This window comes from Hipposideros armiger, unplaced genomic scaffold (genome assembly GCF_001890085.2).
Source record: "Hipposideros armiger isolate ML-2016 unplaced genomic scaffold, ASM189008v1 scaffold_206, whole genome shotgun sequence".
Lineage (NCBI taxonomy): Eukaryota > Metazoa > Chordata > Mammalia > Chiroptera > Hipposideridae > Hipposideros > Hipposideros armiger.
Window position 1 is genome coordinate 2,390,587 of NW_017731556.1, and position 18,981 is coordinate 2,409,567.

Genomic DNA, 18,981 nt, shown 5'->3' on the forward strand with positions numbered 1-18,981 from the left:
GGATGTTACATAATCCACCCACTCTTTTCTGCTGCCTTCCTTTTTTCCCACCTTCAAATACGGTATCCTGTTCATAGAACAAAAGTGAAACTCCGTAAGACATCCTTTCTTCATGTTTATATATGCCTTTAAACAACTAGCCTACCTGCTCTACTGCCCCCTTTCACCACATTTCTCGACAGAAGCCTCTTCGTTTTCTTTTTTATTTTGGAAAGGTAGAGGACATGTTGCCAGCACCTACGAAAAGGTGGGCTTTCTGCTGCTTTGAAAGCCATGCGGCAGGCAGGCATCATCGCTCTTTTGAGACCTGTGATCCCAGACATGGTTCCTCAAGTGGCCTTGCTGTTCTCTCAGCTTCTCCAGAGGCCTCCTCGCTCTTGTCCCTGAGTGCAGCCGCTCTGTCTTCTAATTACCCTTCTAGTCACCTTCCAGCGAGGATTCTGTTCCCTCCTTGCCTAGAGCCTGCACGCCTCCCTGGTGCCTGCTGATAAGTATCTCTCCCCCAGGCAGACACTGGGCTCTCACTCACACTGTGGGCTGCTCCCCCACACACCCCGCAATCAAGCAAACCTCAACTATGTTCCACTCACCGCCCTGGACTTTCCAACCTCCATGCCTGGAACGACTTTCCTTTCTCCCAAGAGAGGCCTATCAGCAGCTATCAAAACTTCAAAGACCAAATCCCCACCACGGCTCAGCTATTCCAGAGCTTTCGCTTGACGTTCTGGAAGCTTTCATTGGAATGTCATGCCATGGATCCCGTCCTTGGATTACCTTCCTTAAGGAGGGTGCAGGTTCTTCGGAGGGGGCCTCTGCCATAGAATAGCAAACACCAAGTCCAGTGGTCTTCGGCTTAAATCCCCCTTATTTTTTCTGTGGCCATGACCAAGTTATTTCCCACTTTAACCACCAGTTTCCCCAGATGGAAGATTGAAATAACAATACTGCCCCCACCTCCCATAGAATTATGGTCAAGATTACAAGAGATAGCAAAGAAGTATCGGGCACCAAAACATGTTTACAGATTTGATTTTTTTTTCTATCAGATCCAATTTACTTAGTTTAGGCTGAAGCTGCCTGTGGTAATAAAACATGTCATTTCCCTCCCCCCCCCCATTTTTTTGGACAGGCTATAGCTTATAAATGCAAACATTTGAATAGTTCACATTTATTCTTGTTTTTCTCTAGGGAAGCAGAAAAAGAACACTGCTGCTTTAAGTATTGTTCCTTAAAATGAAATGGGAGGGAGGGAGAGAGGGGGGAGAGGGAGTAAAGGAGGGAGGGAAGACCTGAGAAAAGGAGGGAAGTTGAGGGGGAGGAGAGAGAAACAGAGAGCAAGGGAGGGAGACAGAAAGGGGGAGAAATAGTCAATGTTTTTATATGAGAAAGTAGAATGTTATTCAACTGAAAACACAGAAGCACTTCCAAAACACTGTATTTATAAAGCCCAATTTCTTCAGCTTTCAAAATACTACAAACACAGGTCAGCCTGCAAATCAAATAAGTGTTTCCCATCTACTTTAAGCTTTCTGAAGTAACCTGCTTGTAGATGAATCTTAAGCAACTTCTTGCCTGTTTTCTTAACATGGCTTGGCCAGGAGTTGTGAACATTGGCTCAGAAGACCTGATTTCACAGTGACCAGCCAACACGCCTCGCAGCTTAGCCCTGAGTAGGGCTGTGAGCCAAATTGGGCCCTGGCTCTGTGCAGAGAAGAGTTATCCTAAATAACCACAGCAAAAGGAAGTAGGGAGGCTCTGTTCTAATCACACAAGTGAAGTTGGCTAAAGTCTGGCATTTTCTAAGCCTCCCACAATGAAAATAGCAACTGTAAATGTGAGAAAACATCCCAGGACCTAACTTCTACATAATAGTACTGATTTGGTTCCCTTTTCGGGATGCTGAAGACATCCCAAAAAAGAAACCTACATTACTTTTAATCTGCCACAGAGCTTGGCGTTACATCAGTCATCTTAAGAAAATCTAAGAACTTCAAAATGCATTAATCTCCAGTAAACTGGATCTTTGTAACATAGTCATTCTTAGTGTTTTGGCAAAGTAGTGCATGTCACTAACTTAATTGGTGGCAGGTTATTTTCCAGTTGTCAAATAATCTTTTCCTATTTAAGAGTCAGGAATAAAAACATTTACTCATAAAGGAATTGAATAATTTGGAACACAAACAACATTAAGTATTTATTTGAAAAACATTTTCCATTTAGGTAAAATGGCCAATCAGCCATAGTAGCTTCTTACTATTAATTTTAATTTGCCCTCACAGTCACTTTTATTCATCATATTCAAAGATATTGCTATAGAAAACTATTTCACAAAGTATTTAGAAAAAAATATATACAGTCTCTCCAACAAAAAGTTAATTAAAATAACAGAGCCAGGCGATACAAAGCTAAAACAAGCTGACATTCATAAACACAAATAAATAAATATGTACAAAAGAGTCTATGCCAACAATGCACAAAGAAAAGCTTTACAGTACAAGGAATGGTGACAAGGACAGAAAACATCTCAGGAGCCTTGAGTAAGACTCTAACACAATGTAGTTTAAAAAAAAAAAAAGAGGAAAAAGAAGAAAGAAAGAAAAAAAAAACCAGAGTCCGAATTGATACTATCTTCAAAGTTCAGTTAAACTAAATTTTTACTCCACAGCCTAATTCCTGTAATTCTGTTCTGAGGGGGCTAAACGAATTTGGCTCCGTCTTTTATATCCATTTCTATTCATCTGTTTCTACATATTTCCTTACCTCGTTACTGGAAATTTCTAAAATGGAGCTGACATTTTTGGCAAATATGAAAAAAAAAAGTTCCCCCAGATGTAGATAAATATGAGTAGAAATCAAAGCCATTTTTGAAGCTATTTCTTAATTACTATTAATTCAATAAGCACTTTCAGGTAGAAATCTCACAGTAGAAAGCTAATTAAGTTCTATAAGACTCTCTAAGGCTTGGGGGGAACGTATATGAAGATTCAGTGACTAAGATTAATTTTCATCTATACATAACCTCAACCGGAAAAAGCAGCCTGTTAATATATGCCTACAGGAACAGATCTGGCTCTACTGCAGTGAATCCTAGTGACCTTAAGGTTTACTATCCTTCCTACTATTTACACCCTTTCCCTGTGAAAGCCAAGCTGGGCAGTGCTCAGGTCTTCCAGGACAGTGCTCCACCTTACTGCAATGGAATAAAAACCCACTACCGCATTATCTTGTCACCCATTCAAGTCTGGCAAATAGCTTCATGACTGAAGATCAGCAAAAGGTAAAGGGCCCCTTGGTGGCTGCAGAGCCTGAACATTCTCCTGTGTCTCTAACCAAGTGTTACCTGCTTTCTGAGCAGAGGGAAAGACCCCCAGGTGCTCAGTTCTGGCTTCTGCCTTTAAGCAGATTGGCTCCAGAATGTCTCTTCTCATTGCTTAGGCTGCCACCTCCCAGAACCTGATACTTCCCAGACAGCCCAGAGTAAATGTAAGGGTACAGCATGTACTGAGACCGATTTCTAAGAAACTGGATACAACTCCATCATTTAAGAACAATTAAAATGTGGTCTCCTACACATTCCCTAGCAAGCATATTATTCAGGAGAGTTTGAAAGTTAGGTAAGCTGCTTAATATTATGCATGGCTTGTATGCAGAAACCTAATCCATAAATAACACACCATCTATCTTGCCAGACCTCCTCTGGCTCTTATAATCAGAGGACTTATGTACAGATAGTTTTTAGGCTAGCAATTGTAGACCCACATGTTTATAAATTATCTTGATTATGATAAGTCATCCACAAGTCTCAGTTTATATTCCTTGGAACAGAACTCTTAAAAGGGGAAGTAAGAGGCTTTGCATTTGTGCAACTGTAAATGTCTTAAAGTCTGCAGAGCAAGGACAGGAAGAGAGAGTCTTAATGGTTGTATTCCCTAAAAGGGAGAGACTTCTCTGCAGAGCTTGCCTAATGGAAATTCTCATTCCTCCCATGAGCCCGTGGGCTCAATGTTCAGGAGAGGAACAAAAGCAGAGGTCTAAGAGATTCATTCCTCAACAACTCCTGGGAAGTCCACATTATTGGAACATCAACACTAACGTTAATTCAAATGTATGAGATTAAATTATAATTAATGACGCTTAAGCCTTGTGTCTTGAATAGGATAAGTGAATAGGATAGTAGAAATTTATATGGCCTCATATTAACTAGGTCCAAATTTGGGGAACTCTTTCTTTCTTAAGCATGTTAAGGCATTTAACGTTAAACATTTGGTGTAATATGAAAAAATTCCTTTCGAATATTTGGGTCGGATATTAAACATTCTTTGTATCTGTGGTTAAAATTTCATTGAAAACAAGGAAATGCTATTTTCTCATAGAAACTAGCAATGAAATGAGACTTGTGGGTGTCAAAATACTTTATAAATATTAGTATGCTTTGATGGTTGAGAAGATGATGAAGAAAATGGCCATATCCACACCTAATTATTGGGTAGGATGCAAATGAGTTCTAAATTAGGGTTTCTCCCTAGCTCTGTTTCTCGCTTGTCCTCTATATCTCCCCAAGATCTGATTAGTCTGATTCAATTACACATTTAAAAAAATCATATTCCCTGCGGCTACTGAGTCATTTTGCTGTCAGTACTGAAGGTTTAGTGATGGTGGAAACTACCCAACGGAAGAAATACACTGAAAAGACAGATTTTTAATTTCATAAAAGCCTTCTTACCAAAATACATTCCTCATATATATACATATGCAGTTACCTAGGTAACAGCACGTTTACATCTGCTAGTCACAGTTTTCACTGCTTGTAGATCGTCACATTTCTGCAGACTGATTCCTTGCTCTTATAGCAAAGACATTAAAACTTTGTGCTGTGGCTGAAGGTGTCTGACATGATAATATTTTTATAGAAGTTATCTGAATGAGCATTGCAATAACCCTTGACCTTATCAATGACCTGGTGAACAGGGATGATTGATGTTTGTTCTCCATCAGCATGGGTCAGTTTTGATGAGGACTTGTCCATGGAAGCATTGTCTGCAAGAAATGATACAAGAAATTAGTCTGCAAGGATCGCCGGTGACGTGCCTGAGGGCCACCATGTGGGGACACATATTTTGAACCTTGGAACAGAAGTGAAGCTCTGTTCTTTCTTAGGTTAGGTAATAGGCAGCACTAAAAATTCATGTTTTTCATCTTCAAAGTGCATTCCTAGATATAAATGAATGTTAATTTGCCTTCTAGTAGGGGTTTGTGTTGGGGTTTGTTTTAAGAAATATCCTTGTAAGTGGCATTATTCAGGGTCGATGAATAAAATAATCAGAAAATTGCCTCAAAAAATGTGGGAAATGCTCAAAAGAAGTGACAGATTATATAACAAGTGAATTAAAAGATACTGAAATATTTATGGACGAATGATGCCTGAGATGTTTTCAAAATAATACAGGGAGAGAAAAATGAGTAGTCGGCTATGAGTTGAGAGGTACAAAGGATTTGTTATATGATCTCCTCTATTTTTTATATATGATTGGCATTTTTCATAACATTTTTATAAAATATAATTTAAAGAATTTTGGAGAATAAAAGTGAATGAAGATAAACATAAAAGGCTATTTTGAACACATTTCCCCCATGGTTTTTTGCCTTGTGAAATGATTGGAGTATAGAAAAAAGGAATCTTTTATTCATTATTCTAAATTATAGAAATCAAAATTATCTTTCTCAACAATATTTGAGTATATGTTTTTAACTGTGCTACAGTCTCAAAATGATGTTATTGCTAACAGCAATTATATCAGAGCAATTGATAATAAAGGACTGCTAATATATTTTTGTGCCGAATTTCTCAATATCATATATTTAAATATTATTTCCCTAGAGCCAAAAGTTTCTAAAACTGGTACAGAGAGTGCTCTGAAACTCATTTAAGCTCTATTATCTACAAATACACATGGCTATCTTTAGGTACCCTATGAATATCTTATATTCAGCCCTGCTCCCTCTCCCAACACATTTTGGAGAAAAATTCTACCTTAAAATTAACCACAGAGATTTCACACTGATGAAGGAGCAAATACGACCTTCTACAAAGTACTCAGTTTCCTACAGCTGTAGCTTCCCTACTCACTGTGGAAGAGGCAAACACTCTATCATGAAATACCGCTTCTAGGAATCATGGCTGCAGTAACTGGACTGCTCGATCCAGCCATTTTACGTTTTGCGCAAACTGGACCCAGTATGTGACACAACATTAAAAATCCACCAATAATTGGTAACAAGCCATCATCCCTATATCTGTTTTCTTTGGAAATGATTCAAATTGTTCAATTGTGATCCGGTGTTGGAACAAACACTTAAATGAAGGCTGAAACAGGAAATGGCGTGTTCATCCCGCACTAAAGGAAGCAAGAGTGAATAGATGGTTTGCGGGGAGAATGGGCAGACTGAAGCGTGGCAGAATGAGGATGTGCCCGGATTGGTGAGAAAAAGGCTCAGGGTGTTCGCTGCGTAAGGGCCCCTCCCATTCGGCTCTCAGCAAGCTGGTTGATTCTGGGCTTTCCTTCATTCAGTTCATGTATTCACTAGCCATTGGTTTTCTGTTGGGGATTTTTACATTGACTTAAGTCTCAATAATGAACAATTTGTGCTTGATATTTTTAGAAAACTACACATCCTCAAAGAAACTTCAAGGATATAATCATTCTGCTTCACTGACAACATCCAGGGGCATATATGTTTCAGAGATTTTTGACCAGTTCCATTCTCAATATGTGACCCAGTTTCTGAGTCTTCATAGTCTAATACAGTAAAATTCTGAGCAAGGACTGTTATTTCAATATCTATGCAATTCCCAGTCCTCTGGTTAGATTATACATTATAGGCAATATAGATTTTGATTGTGGCTAAAGTTTGAAAACCAGGGGCTAGGGAAATGAACTATTATTTAACCTATGCTGACAATTCAAGCAGATAAAAATCCTCAAAAAGCAGGCTTGGGATTGACAATTTCTCTTGTATGACTTCTGTGAATGTACCATGACATATCCAGTAATTCATAAGAGCAGAGGAGAAGTAAAGCATTTCATTTTGTTCCCTTCCCACACAAGCCTCTCAAGTATTGCTTTTTTTTTTCTGTTTCATTATTTTACCTGATATGTGACCTACTAACTCTCGAGCACGGTACATTTCCTAGAAGGAGCAGCTTGCAGATACCCCCATGCAGAGAAGAGCCAGCACAGCACACGACCATCTGAAATTTCAGAAATTCTAGCTCGATGCAGGAATGTCATTGTGCCAGCTGAGAAGTATTGTACAGAACAAGCAATTTTGCTGATGCAGCAAGAATCTTAGTTGAATCCATGCAAATATTCTCGTATTACCTTGCGAAAAAGTCATGCATTCAAAAAGTAATAAAAGTTTACCTGAATGATCCACTTTTGTTGAAGGAATGCTCTTAGAAGACATTATCTATACCATAAACATATGAATTTCTAGATCAATTCCAAGAAATAAACCAACTAGATACCTATGATACGCAGTGACTCTATGCATACTTTAAGTGACCCAACACACCAGCAGTCCCCCTGAGAACTGGCGAGGCAGCAGGAGGCCATTTGTGTGTCAGTTGATGAGAAACCAGAATTTATTATATCATAGAAGTAATATCATATAGCTGGCTATATCCTTAAGTTAGTTGACAAGAGCCCACTTAACCCCACGGGTTTTATTATGGGAAACAGAAAAACATTAATGATTCTTTAAAAAAAAACAAACAGATTTTGAAACATTAGTTTTTCTTTGGTGCCTCCATTTTTGTATTTCCTTGTATCTTTTAGTCAGTCTTCCCCATGGTCCTTAACACTTTCAAATATTTCAATAATGCTTCCCCAATGCCCTGTATTCCAAATTGTCCACCTTGTTATCTTCTCTCCTCTTTTAATAGTGGCGTTTCTTCAAGCTAGCTATTCTCAGCTGTGTTAAGAGCAAAAGAATTCAATTGGTCTAACTCCTATTCTTTCATAACTGACTTATAATACATTAACTATTTGCATTTTAGAAGGGGAAGCAACATGAGTATCTAATTTTAAGGTTGACCATATAAAGTGAAGAATTGATTCGTTATAAATAGAAGATATTTTGTGCCAGGAAACTACTAATTAAGAAGAAGAATCTATCTCAGGCTATCTCAGATGACACCTGTTATTCATTTTCTTACACAGGTGTTTCAAGCAGGGGTGCACAGGTCTCTCAATTTTAGGCAAAACTGTCTGTGTACCAAATCAAAGGCTGCAACTTATTCTGGAAGAGAGTCCATAACTTTTGTTTGAGTCTCCAAAATATCCTTGACTCCAAGAAACTCTTAAACTGTCTCAAGTTTTCAGATCTCTCTTTAATTAATTTCGGAATTAACCATCTCTCTATACACTCACACATTTTCCCGCTGGGCTATCTTGAATCCCAGAAAGTGGCCACTCCAGTGGAAGGACAGGGACATAGACAGTGGGACAAACGGACTTGTGAAAGGATTCAAATGTACATAAGGGTCATCTGAAATTCAAGTGTTTGCAATATGCACCTTTACACATCACACAACACCCTCCCTACTTGAAAAAAGCCAAAGGTGAATTTTTTTTCTGTGCCATTCACTGCTGCTTATGTTCAGTAGCTAAACAAATTCAAAATTAAAAAGTATTTCCATCATCTTTTTAGAAGCATCTGTGATGAAGAAAGTGTTATGCGTCGACAGTTGTTTTCTTGAGGTTTAATTAATGTTTAAAAGTAGCAATTGTGCGACTGTCTTTCAAAATTATTAAAATACGCCCCCTTTTTACACCATTTACTGGCTCTCAAGTACCGCACAAGAGTATTTCCACATCGTCTTCAGGATTGTTTTAACACATGCTCAGTATCAGAACGTGTGGTCATTGTAAACATGAAGATACAGGAAATCAATAAAGGTATGGTGTTTCGCACCATCCTGTATCACTCTCCAAATAGAATGCGCTCTACTCTTTCAAATTTAATCAGTATTTAAACAACTGCCAATAATACTTCCAGTGGTTAAGGACTTAAGTCTTAAATGTGACATACATCCTGGATGGTGTTGCTTCCTGTTCCCATGCCAAATTGCCATGTAACTTTCATACTATGCTGAAATACTCCGCAACTCAATTTCTATATTGTTAAAACACATAACTTGTTAAATAAGACACTATAATTTTTTAAAGAAAACTAAGTTTTCAATCAAATGAAGTTGCAATACTATTCAGATTTAATGATATTATGGCTATGTAGGTTCAATTTTAGTTGTAAAATTTATATATATACACATATATATATATATATATATATATATATATATATTCTTTTTTTTTTCACAAAGGTGCCACATAAGGTCTTCAATAGATTTTGATTTTCAGGAATTTAAAATTAGCAGCCTAATGGGCACTATGCCCTATCAGTGTTCATGGTATGCCAGTTTTCACAATGAAAACGTGATGAGAACTGTACCAGAGAACATATTTACAACACAGCCAGAAGGACTCACCGGTATGGCTATTCCTTTTGAAGTAGGTAGTAGAGCTGGATTTAGATTTGGATGTAAGGTAGGTTGAGTTGGAACCAATGGAGCTTGAGGACAAAGATTTTCCTAGATTATCAGAACTTTTCTTGATGATATTGGTAGCTGTCTTACTCCAGTCTGCAAGAAATGACATCTCTCCATGAATCTGCTTTATGGGGAATATTTTCTGCCCTGAAGAATCATCACTGAATTATTTAAGTAACTTATCCAGAACAGTAAATGTAAACAAGAATTAACTGAAGAAACAGTAAGTTTCTTACTGTGACGCTGTGTTTGTATTATTTAAAATCTTACTTTAATATCCTAAGGGTGAGAAGTAACCACTGATGGTTAAAAGAAAAAGTAATACGTTTCTTCAGGTATCGTTTTTTTATAGTATTGCAAAAAATCTCTTTGTCTAATAACGTAATTGAGAACCTCAAAAATGTGGAAACGTGGGTGTGGTACCGTGGAACCTCTGGATATCTGACTTGTTAAATTAGCTGTAAAATCTTAGGCAATTCACTTAACCTGTCTGGACTTGATGCTTCTCCTTTGCGGAATAGATGGGCCTGGCCCACAGTCCTCAGGTCTCTTGCAGTCTGAAAATTCTAAGACTCCAACTAAGCATCCTCCCATATTCCACCTTTACAACTTGCTACCACTGGGACTGGGTTGTTCTGATGATGGAAGGCCAAATGACAAACATGCCCCACTACCACTCCTAGGTGGGAAAACCAGTTCCCAACATGCCCCTTTACCTGAGTTGTCTGCTAACCGGAATCTGCCGCAGCAGAGATGCCGCCTCCACTGCTTCTGGACGTTCTCCTTCATAGCACAGTGGAAGATAAATATAAACAAGCCTGGGACAAAAGAAAATATAAGCATTTAACCCACAGACACATTTTTAGAGACAAATCTTATAAAACACATGGATTCATTTAATTTTTTTTTGTTTTGTTTCCTTTTGACATCTGAGTCACTAAGAAACAAAGATTGAAAGGTATCGAAGTATGTAATAGTAGATGTTTTAATCCTTTAGAACAGAACACAGAGGCTCAGGACAACCAGAATAGTTATACAGATCTGGTTCTGTCTTTGCCTGTTCTGTTCAGCACTCACCATGACTTAACCTAAAGACTAAGCTGAAATAGGCAAAATTCAATTTAAGAGTCATTTAATATTTCCTTTTATTTGTTTTTAACAGTATGTGAAAATTTTCACAAAGTTTAGAAAAAAGAGAAAACCGAAAACATCCATGAGCTCATCATATACTTCAATTCATCTATTCTAAGCTATTTTATGTGGGCATGTAAGTTTGGGCCATTGAAAAGTGGTATTTTTTGCAAATCAAAAATGGCCCCAAATCAGCAAATTTACGTAGCTCCACTTGGCCTGCTTTAGTTTCTCAACATTTGAATACAGAAATATCTCTGTTTTGTGAAATAGTCTTCATTTTCATAGTTACTCCCTGCAGTTATTAAAAACTAAACTTGTATCACTTGTGCTTTGGAAGCCAACCCCTTTTAACTTTTCAAGGAATTTGCTTCTGCAGTTTAGCCTCTCTTTGCTGTCTCATCAATTTCTCCATCTATACTTGGTTATTCCCATTATTTACAAGCATATTCTACTAACCCTCTTTTAAAAGCCAACAAACATCCCTCCTTTAACCCCCAATCTTCTTCTATTGGGTTGTTGGAAAAGTCACGACACATTTTTGCAACGAAAAACATAGAAAAAAATACATCATGACTTTTCCAACAACCCAATAGCTTCAACTTCTTTATCCCCTTTCCCAATAAAACTTCTTGAAATGGTTAACTTTTGCTGTCTCCATTGTTTCTTATTTCTTCTCTTCTTAACCCATTCCCAAAAGGCTACTATCCACATCCACAGTGCCATCACAACTGCTCTTGTGACCCCCATACTGCCCATTTTACCAGTCCACTCAACAGCAGTCAACACAATTGACCATTCCCTCATTCTTGGAATGCATTCTTGACACCATTTTCTGCTGGCTTTCTTTCTAATTTGCTTCCTGGTCTCCTTAGCTGAATCCTCGGCTTTCCTTTTAAACCCTGACTCAGTCTTGGGTTTCTATCTTTTCTAGGGCTACACTGTTCCAGGAGGTTCTAATCTCATCCAGTCACATTACACAAGTACCACATGCTTTTATATTTGCCCCATTCCCTTCTCTCCACACCGCCACCAGGACTCCAACCCATACTGCTTCCAGGGCATCTTCACGTGGCTGTATCTCCATTTAGAAGCATCTCGGAAACCTGATGTTCTAAACAGAAGTCCTCTTCATCACTACCTTCAAACCAACAAGCTCATTCCTGCCCAAGACCACTTCGAAGGCTCTTTCCTCAGATCCTTCCATGACAGGTTCCTATCTATCCATTCAGGTCTCAGCTCAATTGTTAACACCTCAAAGAGGCAATCATCAAACATCTACTTTTAATGTTTTCGCCTCTAGTCACACCCTTGCACATAACTATTTTTGTCATGGGACTGATCAGTACCTGATATTCTTGTATTCCTCATTTATTCATTTGTTTGATTGAGTGCCTCTTGCTAGTATAAGCTCCAAGAGCACAGAAATGTTTATCTAATAGTGTACTGGCCATTCCCAGAACAATGTCAGGAACTAAGCATGAACTCTAAGAATGTTTGATGAATGAATGAATAGTAACCATGATTAATCACTCACCTATTCTACAAGAGTTACTTGAACACTTACATGTGCATATTAATGTGTTAAATGTTTTTGGGGATGGGGACTTAAAAACAAGAGTAGAGCACAAATTAAGGGGCGATAGGCTATAATGAAAATATCTTCAAGGCAAAAGTTTCGGAAAAGCATGGAAATTAGTTACCAAGGTACTGCTTTAGTAATATACCATATAACACAGTATATCTACATAAGGGAAGATCTTTTAGAGGATGTAGGGCTTGAACTGAACCTAAAGAAATGTTTGGGTAGGAAGGTAAGGGAAGTTTCCAAGAAGGGCATTTCATTCAGTAACTACTAAGCACTGCTGAGCTAGAGGTACTGTGTTTTAGGAGTCGGAAGTTCAAAGGTGAACCAGGTAGACGATTATTGCTTTCATGGGGCAAAGGGTTTAGCATGGGAAAGCATAAAAGTAAAAATTGTTACAGTATATTTAGTAGACATTAAGACTTATTAGTCCTTTTTGACTGTGGAGTATCCTTCAGAAAACTAAATTACATTGCCGTGTGTACAACTGGAAAAGCGGGAAAAAGTATTGCGAGTACGCTCTTTTGGTGCATGTTAAATTTGAAAACTATATCTAAGGCTAAACTTATAAGTTTTTCAATATCTTAACTCACAATGGCCCTTAATTTGATTCCACAATAAACTGTATTATATTTAGTTATTAGAAAGGGAGTGTGCTGGAATTCTCCAGGGTGGGCCTGATCGCAGTGACATGGCCGTGGTTGCTTCTCCTCCTCTGGGTCTGCCTCCTTGTTCGGTCATCAGTGAATACCTGACACTTAGTAGTAGGTGCTCTATAAATTCCTGCTGAAATTACTGACTGAAAATGATTACTTACTTTGACTTGCAAGGAATGTCACCATGAAAAATACCAATTAAACTCTGGTCACTGATTTCAAATGGACAACTAGCCTATTAAAAAAATTCCTGGTAAATTCAAACACATTCTCTCTGAGAGGTATAAATAAAGCATTCGGTGATCTAAGTGAAGTAACATTAGCATTCAGTGATCTTATAATTTTATTATTCCTATTACATCAACTTATGTATATTTATAGTTATAAAAGCAAAATAGTTTTATTTTTATAATATTATTTATTACTAATACTTCATTAGGAATAAAGTAATTAGTGAAGGAAATACATCCTAGTAACCTAGTTATCTGAAAGGGTATCAGATAGAGAAGGGACGTTTTAATTTTAAAAGAAACAGCTAATAAATATGAATTAAATTTCAATCATTCAGCATGCGCACACGTACATGTACACACACACATACATGTACACACACATACATGTACACATGCACACATACTCCTGAAGGCACCTGTGGTGTGGACGGGGAGGGAAGAGCTGGCAGAGACATTGCTGGAGAGCACACCTGCTAACAGACTGGCCTGGCCTGTGCTGGGGCATATCAAGGCTTAGAGGAAGAGAAAGATTTTCTTCCACACTCAGAATCCTTCCAAACCAGGACCTGCAGGCTGACCCACCTTTCCAGGCAGTAGGGAGGATGAGGGAGGACCTCTTCCTCATCCTCTAAATCTGATTGCTTTTCAAAGCCTTCCCACACCCACAGCCTCCAATTCCCTCACCCATTTGCCAACCCAGAAAATCCCTTTAATAAGTAAAAGGCTTTGTATCACAGGCAGCGCGAATCGCCAAAGTGTATAAGTAATTGGAATGACCAGATCCTTCTGTAAGAGATGGTGGAAGTTTCAGAGAGCAGTGAGCATGGAAGCCTGAGGGAAGGTCAACATAGTTTACAGATAAAGGAAGCTGTGGTTGAGAGGATGGGGTCCTCTCTGCCTCAGGCTGACTCTGTTTGTTACCTAGGACAGAATTTGCAGAACTTGTTTTTTGGAAGTACTTTTGTCACGCAGCTGGAAATATAGGTAACAATGTGTTCTCAAACATTAAACAAAATCACGTATTAGAGCTGGAAGAGATTATAAACTCCAACTGAGAACTTTCATTCCCAGGCATTAATCCAGGCATTACTCAGTATAGGGCCTCACACTGAGCAAATGATTTTTAGTTGAGGGCAGAAGGTGAAATATGCTCGATGTTGCTTCCCTTAACACTCAGTAGTTTTTATAAATGTCACATATACTGGAGGAGGAAACTTCAGAGGTTGTCTGGTGATTTGAGGACACTGGAAGAGAACTAGTTTGAAAATTTGCACTTTCGGACATGCTGGGATGCTAAAAAGTGAATTATTTTGAGGATCTGATACTGACCACAGTCACAGAAGAGGAAGTTAAATGTAAGACAAAAGGGACTTCATAAGACCATTTCTAAGATTGTGCAGTGCTGTTGTAAATTATAATTACAGAGCATTAGATAACATTGCCTATTTTTAAGGCTACCACATTTGCCTGTAAACATACAGACATCCAACAAGTTAGAGACACTGATATACGAATTAGATTCAAAATCTGATACATCGCCTCTAAAATTATGTGACAGAAGGGAAGTCATTTAAACGCTCCATCCCCCACTCTGAACTATGATGCAATGGAACCAAATTAGATGGAATAGGCATGGAAATTAGAATTCTTAGCAATGAATGTATTTTTAAATTCCAAGGTAGTATGCGGATTCTTTTGTCATGAGATAACATTTCCATTTTAAGTCAGAACAGGTTTCTCCGAATAGGTTATTTCCCTATTCCTAGTAACTAGCCCTTTTTCACATGAGTTTAAGTTAGTCTCACAGTAATTACCACACCAAAATTTGCAGGACAAAACATCCCCTGTTGAGTTCAGCTGTGAGAAATGTGGTAGGTATCCATCTGGAAGTGCCCATGTACTCAGTATGGAAAAAAATTCTCTTTCAGGAAGGAGAAGTAGAAATTATAGTAGGAGAACCAAGGGCACTTGGAGGCCAAAATGGGAAAACAGAGGGTTATTCCGTCTTCAATTTTGAGGTTTTTTTTTTTCCATTTACTTACAGATTTGGGTGCCAGAAGGAGAATTAAAACCATAAGAGTTCTATGTTGACATCTAAGGACTCTGATGTCTCATCTCCATCTAAGTTTTCCCTTTGACAATCTTCGTATCAACTGCACGGCACCTCAGAAAGGCTTTTCCTACCACCTGGAAAAAATACGCTCTTCTAGCTTTCTTAGCTGCGACTGGGGACCACAATCATCAGCCTTGACTCTCTTCATGGTGTCTCACAGCTTTATTTAACGGGCCAGGGAGTCGGGAACATTGCCCATAAAAGTTGGAAGCTAAAATGGCTCAAAAGATTGAATTCAGAGTTAAAGCCTCTACTTCATCTTGACAGGCTAGCTCAAGTTTTATGAAACCTTTATATAATCTCCCCAAACAGAGTTAGTTCATAATGGTCCTTTTTGGGTGAATCATAGCCTGAAAAACCACCAGCTGATGCCTCTAAGGCAAAGTTCCTTAGCAACAGTTTCTTTAAGCTTGATAACTGCCTGTATTCTTTATTTTACCTATAGGAACCCAGATTCCATGCTAGAAAAGAGGAAAAACAAAAACTTAAACCTACTTTCAATGGACAGATTCCTGACCAGCCCTTATCTGTTCATCCCACCCTTTCCCCTGCCTTCCTTTACCACCATCTTTCACTCACCAGAGGTTATCTGCTCACGTAAAAAAAACAAAGAAACAAAAGTAGACCAATACATGCATTCAAGATGTCTTAATTCTCGGTGAATTTTGCAATTTTTTCATTTAAAATAAATGGCATTTTCAATTGTGGTGGAGGGAGTGCATTGCCAGTATGTGGGAAAGCAGGCCTGAGTACGGGTACTGTTAAGGAGGAAAACATAATGAACCCACTTTCTCAAATCTTCCTAGAGAAGCACAGCACAGGCCAAGGCTGGTTCAACAAATGTGGTAAAGGGACACCTAAAGAGTGCTCTAAACTTGGTGTGGGAAACATTTTTAAAAACTTTATCAAGTAGTGGATTTTGTGTTTTATATCTCATCTTTTCACCGACCACAGAAGACCTTCAATGAGCATGTTTTGGGGAAATAAAAGCCTATTGCTAAGTATCGACATTCTAGTCACTGGAGATGGTATGGACTTGTGTTTCATCTTGGTCTTTGTAGGAGCTATTTAACTATTTATGTAGAAAAAAAAAGATCATCTTAGCCTCGATATTTTAGCTAGGAATCTGGCTCCCACATCGAATTCATTCCCTTCCATTGATTCTGGCAAAGATACGTGGCTTTCTGAGACAGATGTAAAATGAGTGCCCGAAGGGATGTTCTCAGAGCTTTAGCCTGATGACCCAAAGTTTTTTTTTTTTTTAAATTGCCAGAAACAATTTCCCTTGCATAGGAAAATGAAGAAATCTACCTCAGCAAGATTTGGGACAGCACATGCTGTCATTCTTTCACTGTTCTAAAGTGTCCCTTTCAAGAAGTCTGGTGAAGGAACAAAACAAAACGAAACCTTGGGTCCTCATCTCCTAATGAGTTCTTTATCAATGAAAGGCCACCGACACTCTCAGCAGGATTGTCATCAACACCGTCGGACAAATGGCCTAAGTTGACTTCTTCTTACTCTGTATAAGAAAGATCCAGAAACACAACAAAGGGGAAGACTGCAGAAATAGCAGAAAAAAAATAACTTCAGGGAATCAGTAGTCATGATGAGGGGATGGTACCTTCATAAGGCCCATGGGCATAAGTGGTTCTGGACTTTTCATGAGGAAATCAGTCAGGAATTAATCAAACTAGCTGTTTGGACAAAAGAGGCCACATGCTCTAGATAACTGAGTTTTGACAGAAAAGGCCTCAATGACCTCTGAGCTTCCTAGCAAGTCCCCTGAGGGCCCATCTTCGAACAGCTCCTGTGTTCTGTTGTCACACAGGCATAGCCAGCTGACTGCTGGACTGGGGATCTTGAAGGTTTAGGGAGCTCTTTGGGAACCTCTTGAATCCTGCTTTCATACTACCAAGGTGCCCTTTAGAAAATTATTTTTCTGTGGCACAAAAATCCCGTGCCAAAAGATGAGTAATTTATTTCCTTGCAGTGTGTAATGTCTCAGCCAACACAAAGTCGTTTCAGATGTTAGGGGTATAAAGGTGGTTCATGACCTTGGCGCCAATTCACTGTGTGTTGTACATTAACTGTCAGGAGGCTTCTAACCCATAATTTGATTTAATTTTCTTAGTTTACCAATAGGATTAAAATAATAACTACATTTCTCTTAATGAGTTTTGCTAAATACGGGTAAGAGATTAAATTCCCATTTATTCATTAAACATATATTTACCAACATTTATATTTTTTAAAAATGGAAGCAAATATTCACTTCCTAGAAAGTTTGAAATCAACTATTGAAAGAGCAGTGCTTTGTTTTTCTTTTAGGCTTATGCTCTGGCCCCTCATAATGAATGTGCCTTTCCATTTTCATATATGGAAATTAAATTTCTATTTTCATATATTGTAAATATTCCATTGTCAGATTTAAACTGGTCTTGGGTAAGTCATTAGCTCTTCTGAGCCTGTTTCGTCACTTATAAAATAGAGAAAATATCCTCTTTCCTGGATACCTACCTCCCAGACTTGCTGCAAGAATTACATCAGATCACAGACATTATGTGAAAGTGCTTTGTAAATCACAATGCGCTGTATTTCTGTTGCTCTGGGTATCTTAATGTTAGCAAATTAATTAATGGGCAAACACTATATCTGAGTAGACCGACCATGCCCTTCTGCGTTTATCATCACAGTTTCTGTTTGCAGAACCACATGTTGCATCTTATTATGCTGTCACATGTGTGCACAGAAGATGGGTTGATTCTGCCTGAGACTATCAATTAATATTGTTTCACATGCCTAGAAAAGGAAAGTTGAAGACCAAGTTCTTGGTATGGAGCTAGACTTTAGAGCCTGAGGAGCTTGTCAAGAGAGTTAAACTTCCCGATATATTGAAGAAGCCTAATCTAATTGAGAGTGTCAAATACCGTTGTTGAGTTAATGAAAAAAATATATATACAGTTTAAGATACTGTTCATGACAGTATAACAAGCAGCTCTGAGGACGTGCTGCACCTCAGAACAATAATTCAATCAATACATATAGGTGCCATGAGGACTCTGGCCAAGAGCATCTCAGCAAGTAGGGAGTTGCCTTTTGTTTCTTTAGGATGAATTACATTATATTTCTAGGAGTGAAGGCTAATGTTCTCAAGCATGTGAATGATGATGTACTTTTGTCAAACATCTGTTCTCTTTTGAATAGCAATATGTATGCTGTACAATTTTCTCCAGTTGTATTCTTCAGAAAAAATTAAAATTTCTAACATAATGATCTACCAGTTTCATCTTGGGAGAGCAGCACAGATAGGAAAAGCAGACAGATATGAAATTCCACCATGTTAGGAGAAGATATATTTATCTTTTCATCTCAGAGAAAAAAAATCAATGACATGATTAATATGTAGCAAGTGAAGTAGGCAGAATGAACAAAGCAATATGCTGTGGAAAATTAGAAAACAATAAACTCAGTTTCAGTCTTGATTCGATTCATGAGTTCATTTGCTTATTCAAGCAGGTAAAATTTTAGTTATAGCAACACAGATCATAATAATTTTCTAATATCCAATTAACATGATTTTTGGCCATTAAATATACAGGTATAAGTATACATAAAAATAAAAAATACATATAGAATAAAAACAGAAACATTAAAAT

The 18,981-nt window shown here is 38.1% G+C and overlaps 1 protein-coding gene across 6 annotated transcripts in view; it reads right to left on the reverse strand.

Annotated features, from left to right (window-relative positions):
- Nucleotides 1-2,165: 2,165 nt before the first annotated feature.
- Nucleotides 2,166-18,981, reverse strand: part of ADGRG6 (adhesion G protein-coupled receptor G6) — a 136,848-nt gene continuing 120,032 nt past the window's right edge. For 4 of the 6 annotated variants that reach the window (XM_019653790.1, XM_019653787.1, XM_019653788.1 and 1 more), the window contains 3 exons: nt 10,324-10,425; nt 9,548-9,700; nt 2,166-5,037 (listed from right to left, as the gene is read on the reverse strand). In XM_019653790.1, the coding sequence (XP_019509335.1) occupies nt 4,859-5,037; nt 9,548-9,700; nt 10,324-10,425 (434 nt within the window). In that variant the 3' untranslated portion in view covers nt 2,166-4,858. Of the gene's footprint in view, nt 5,038-7,421; nt 7,468-9,547; nt 9,701-10,323; nt 10,426-18,981 lie in introns of all 6 variants that reach the window. The other 2 variants (XM_019653792.1, XM_019653791.1) reach the window with 1 other exon arrangement.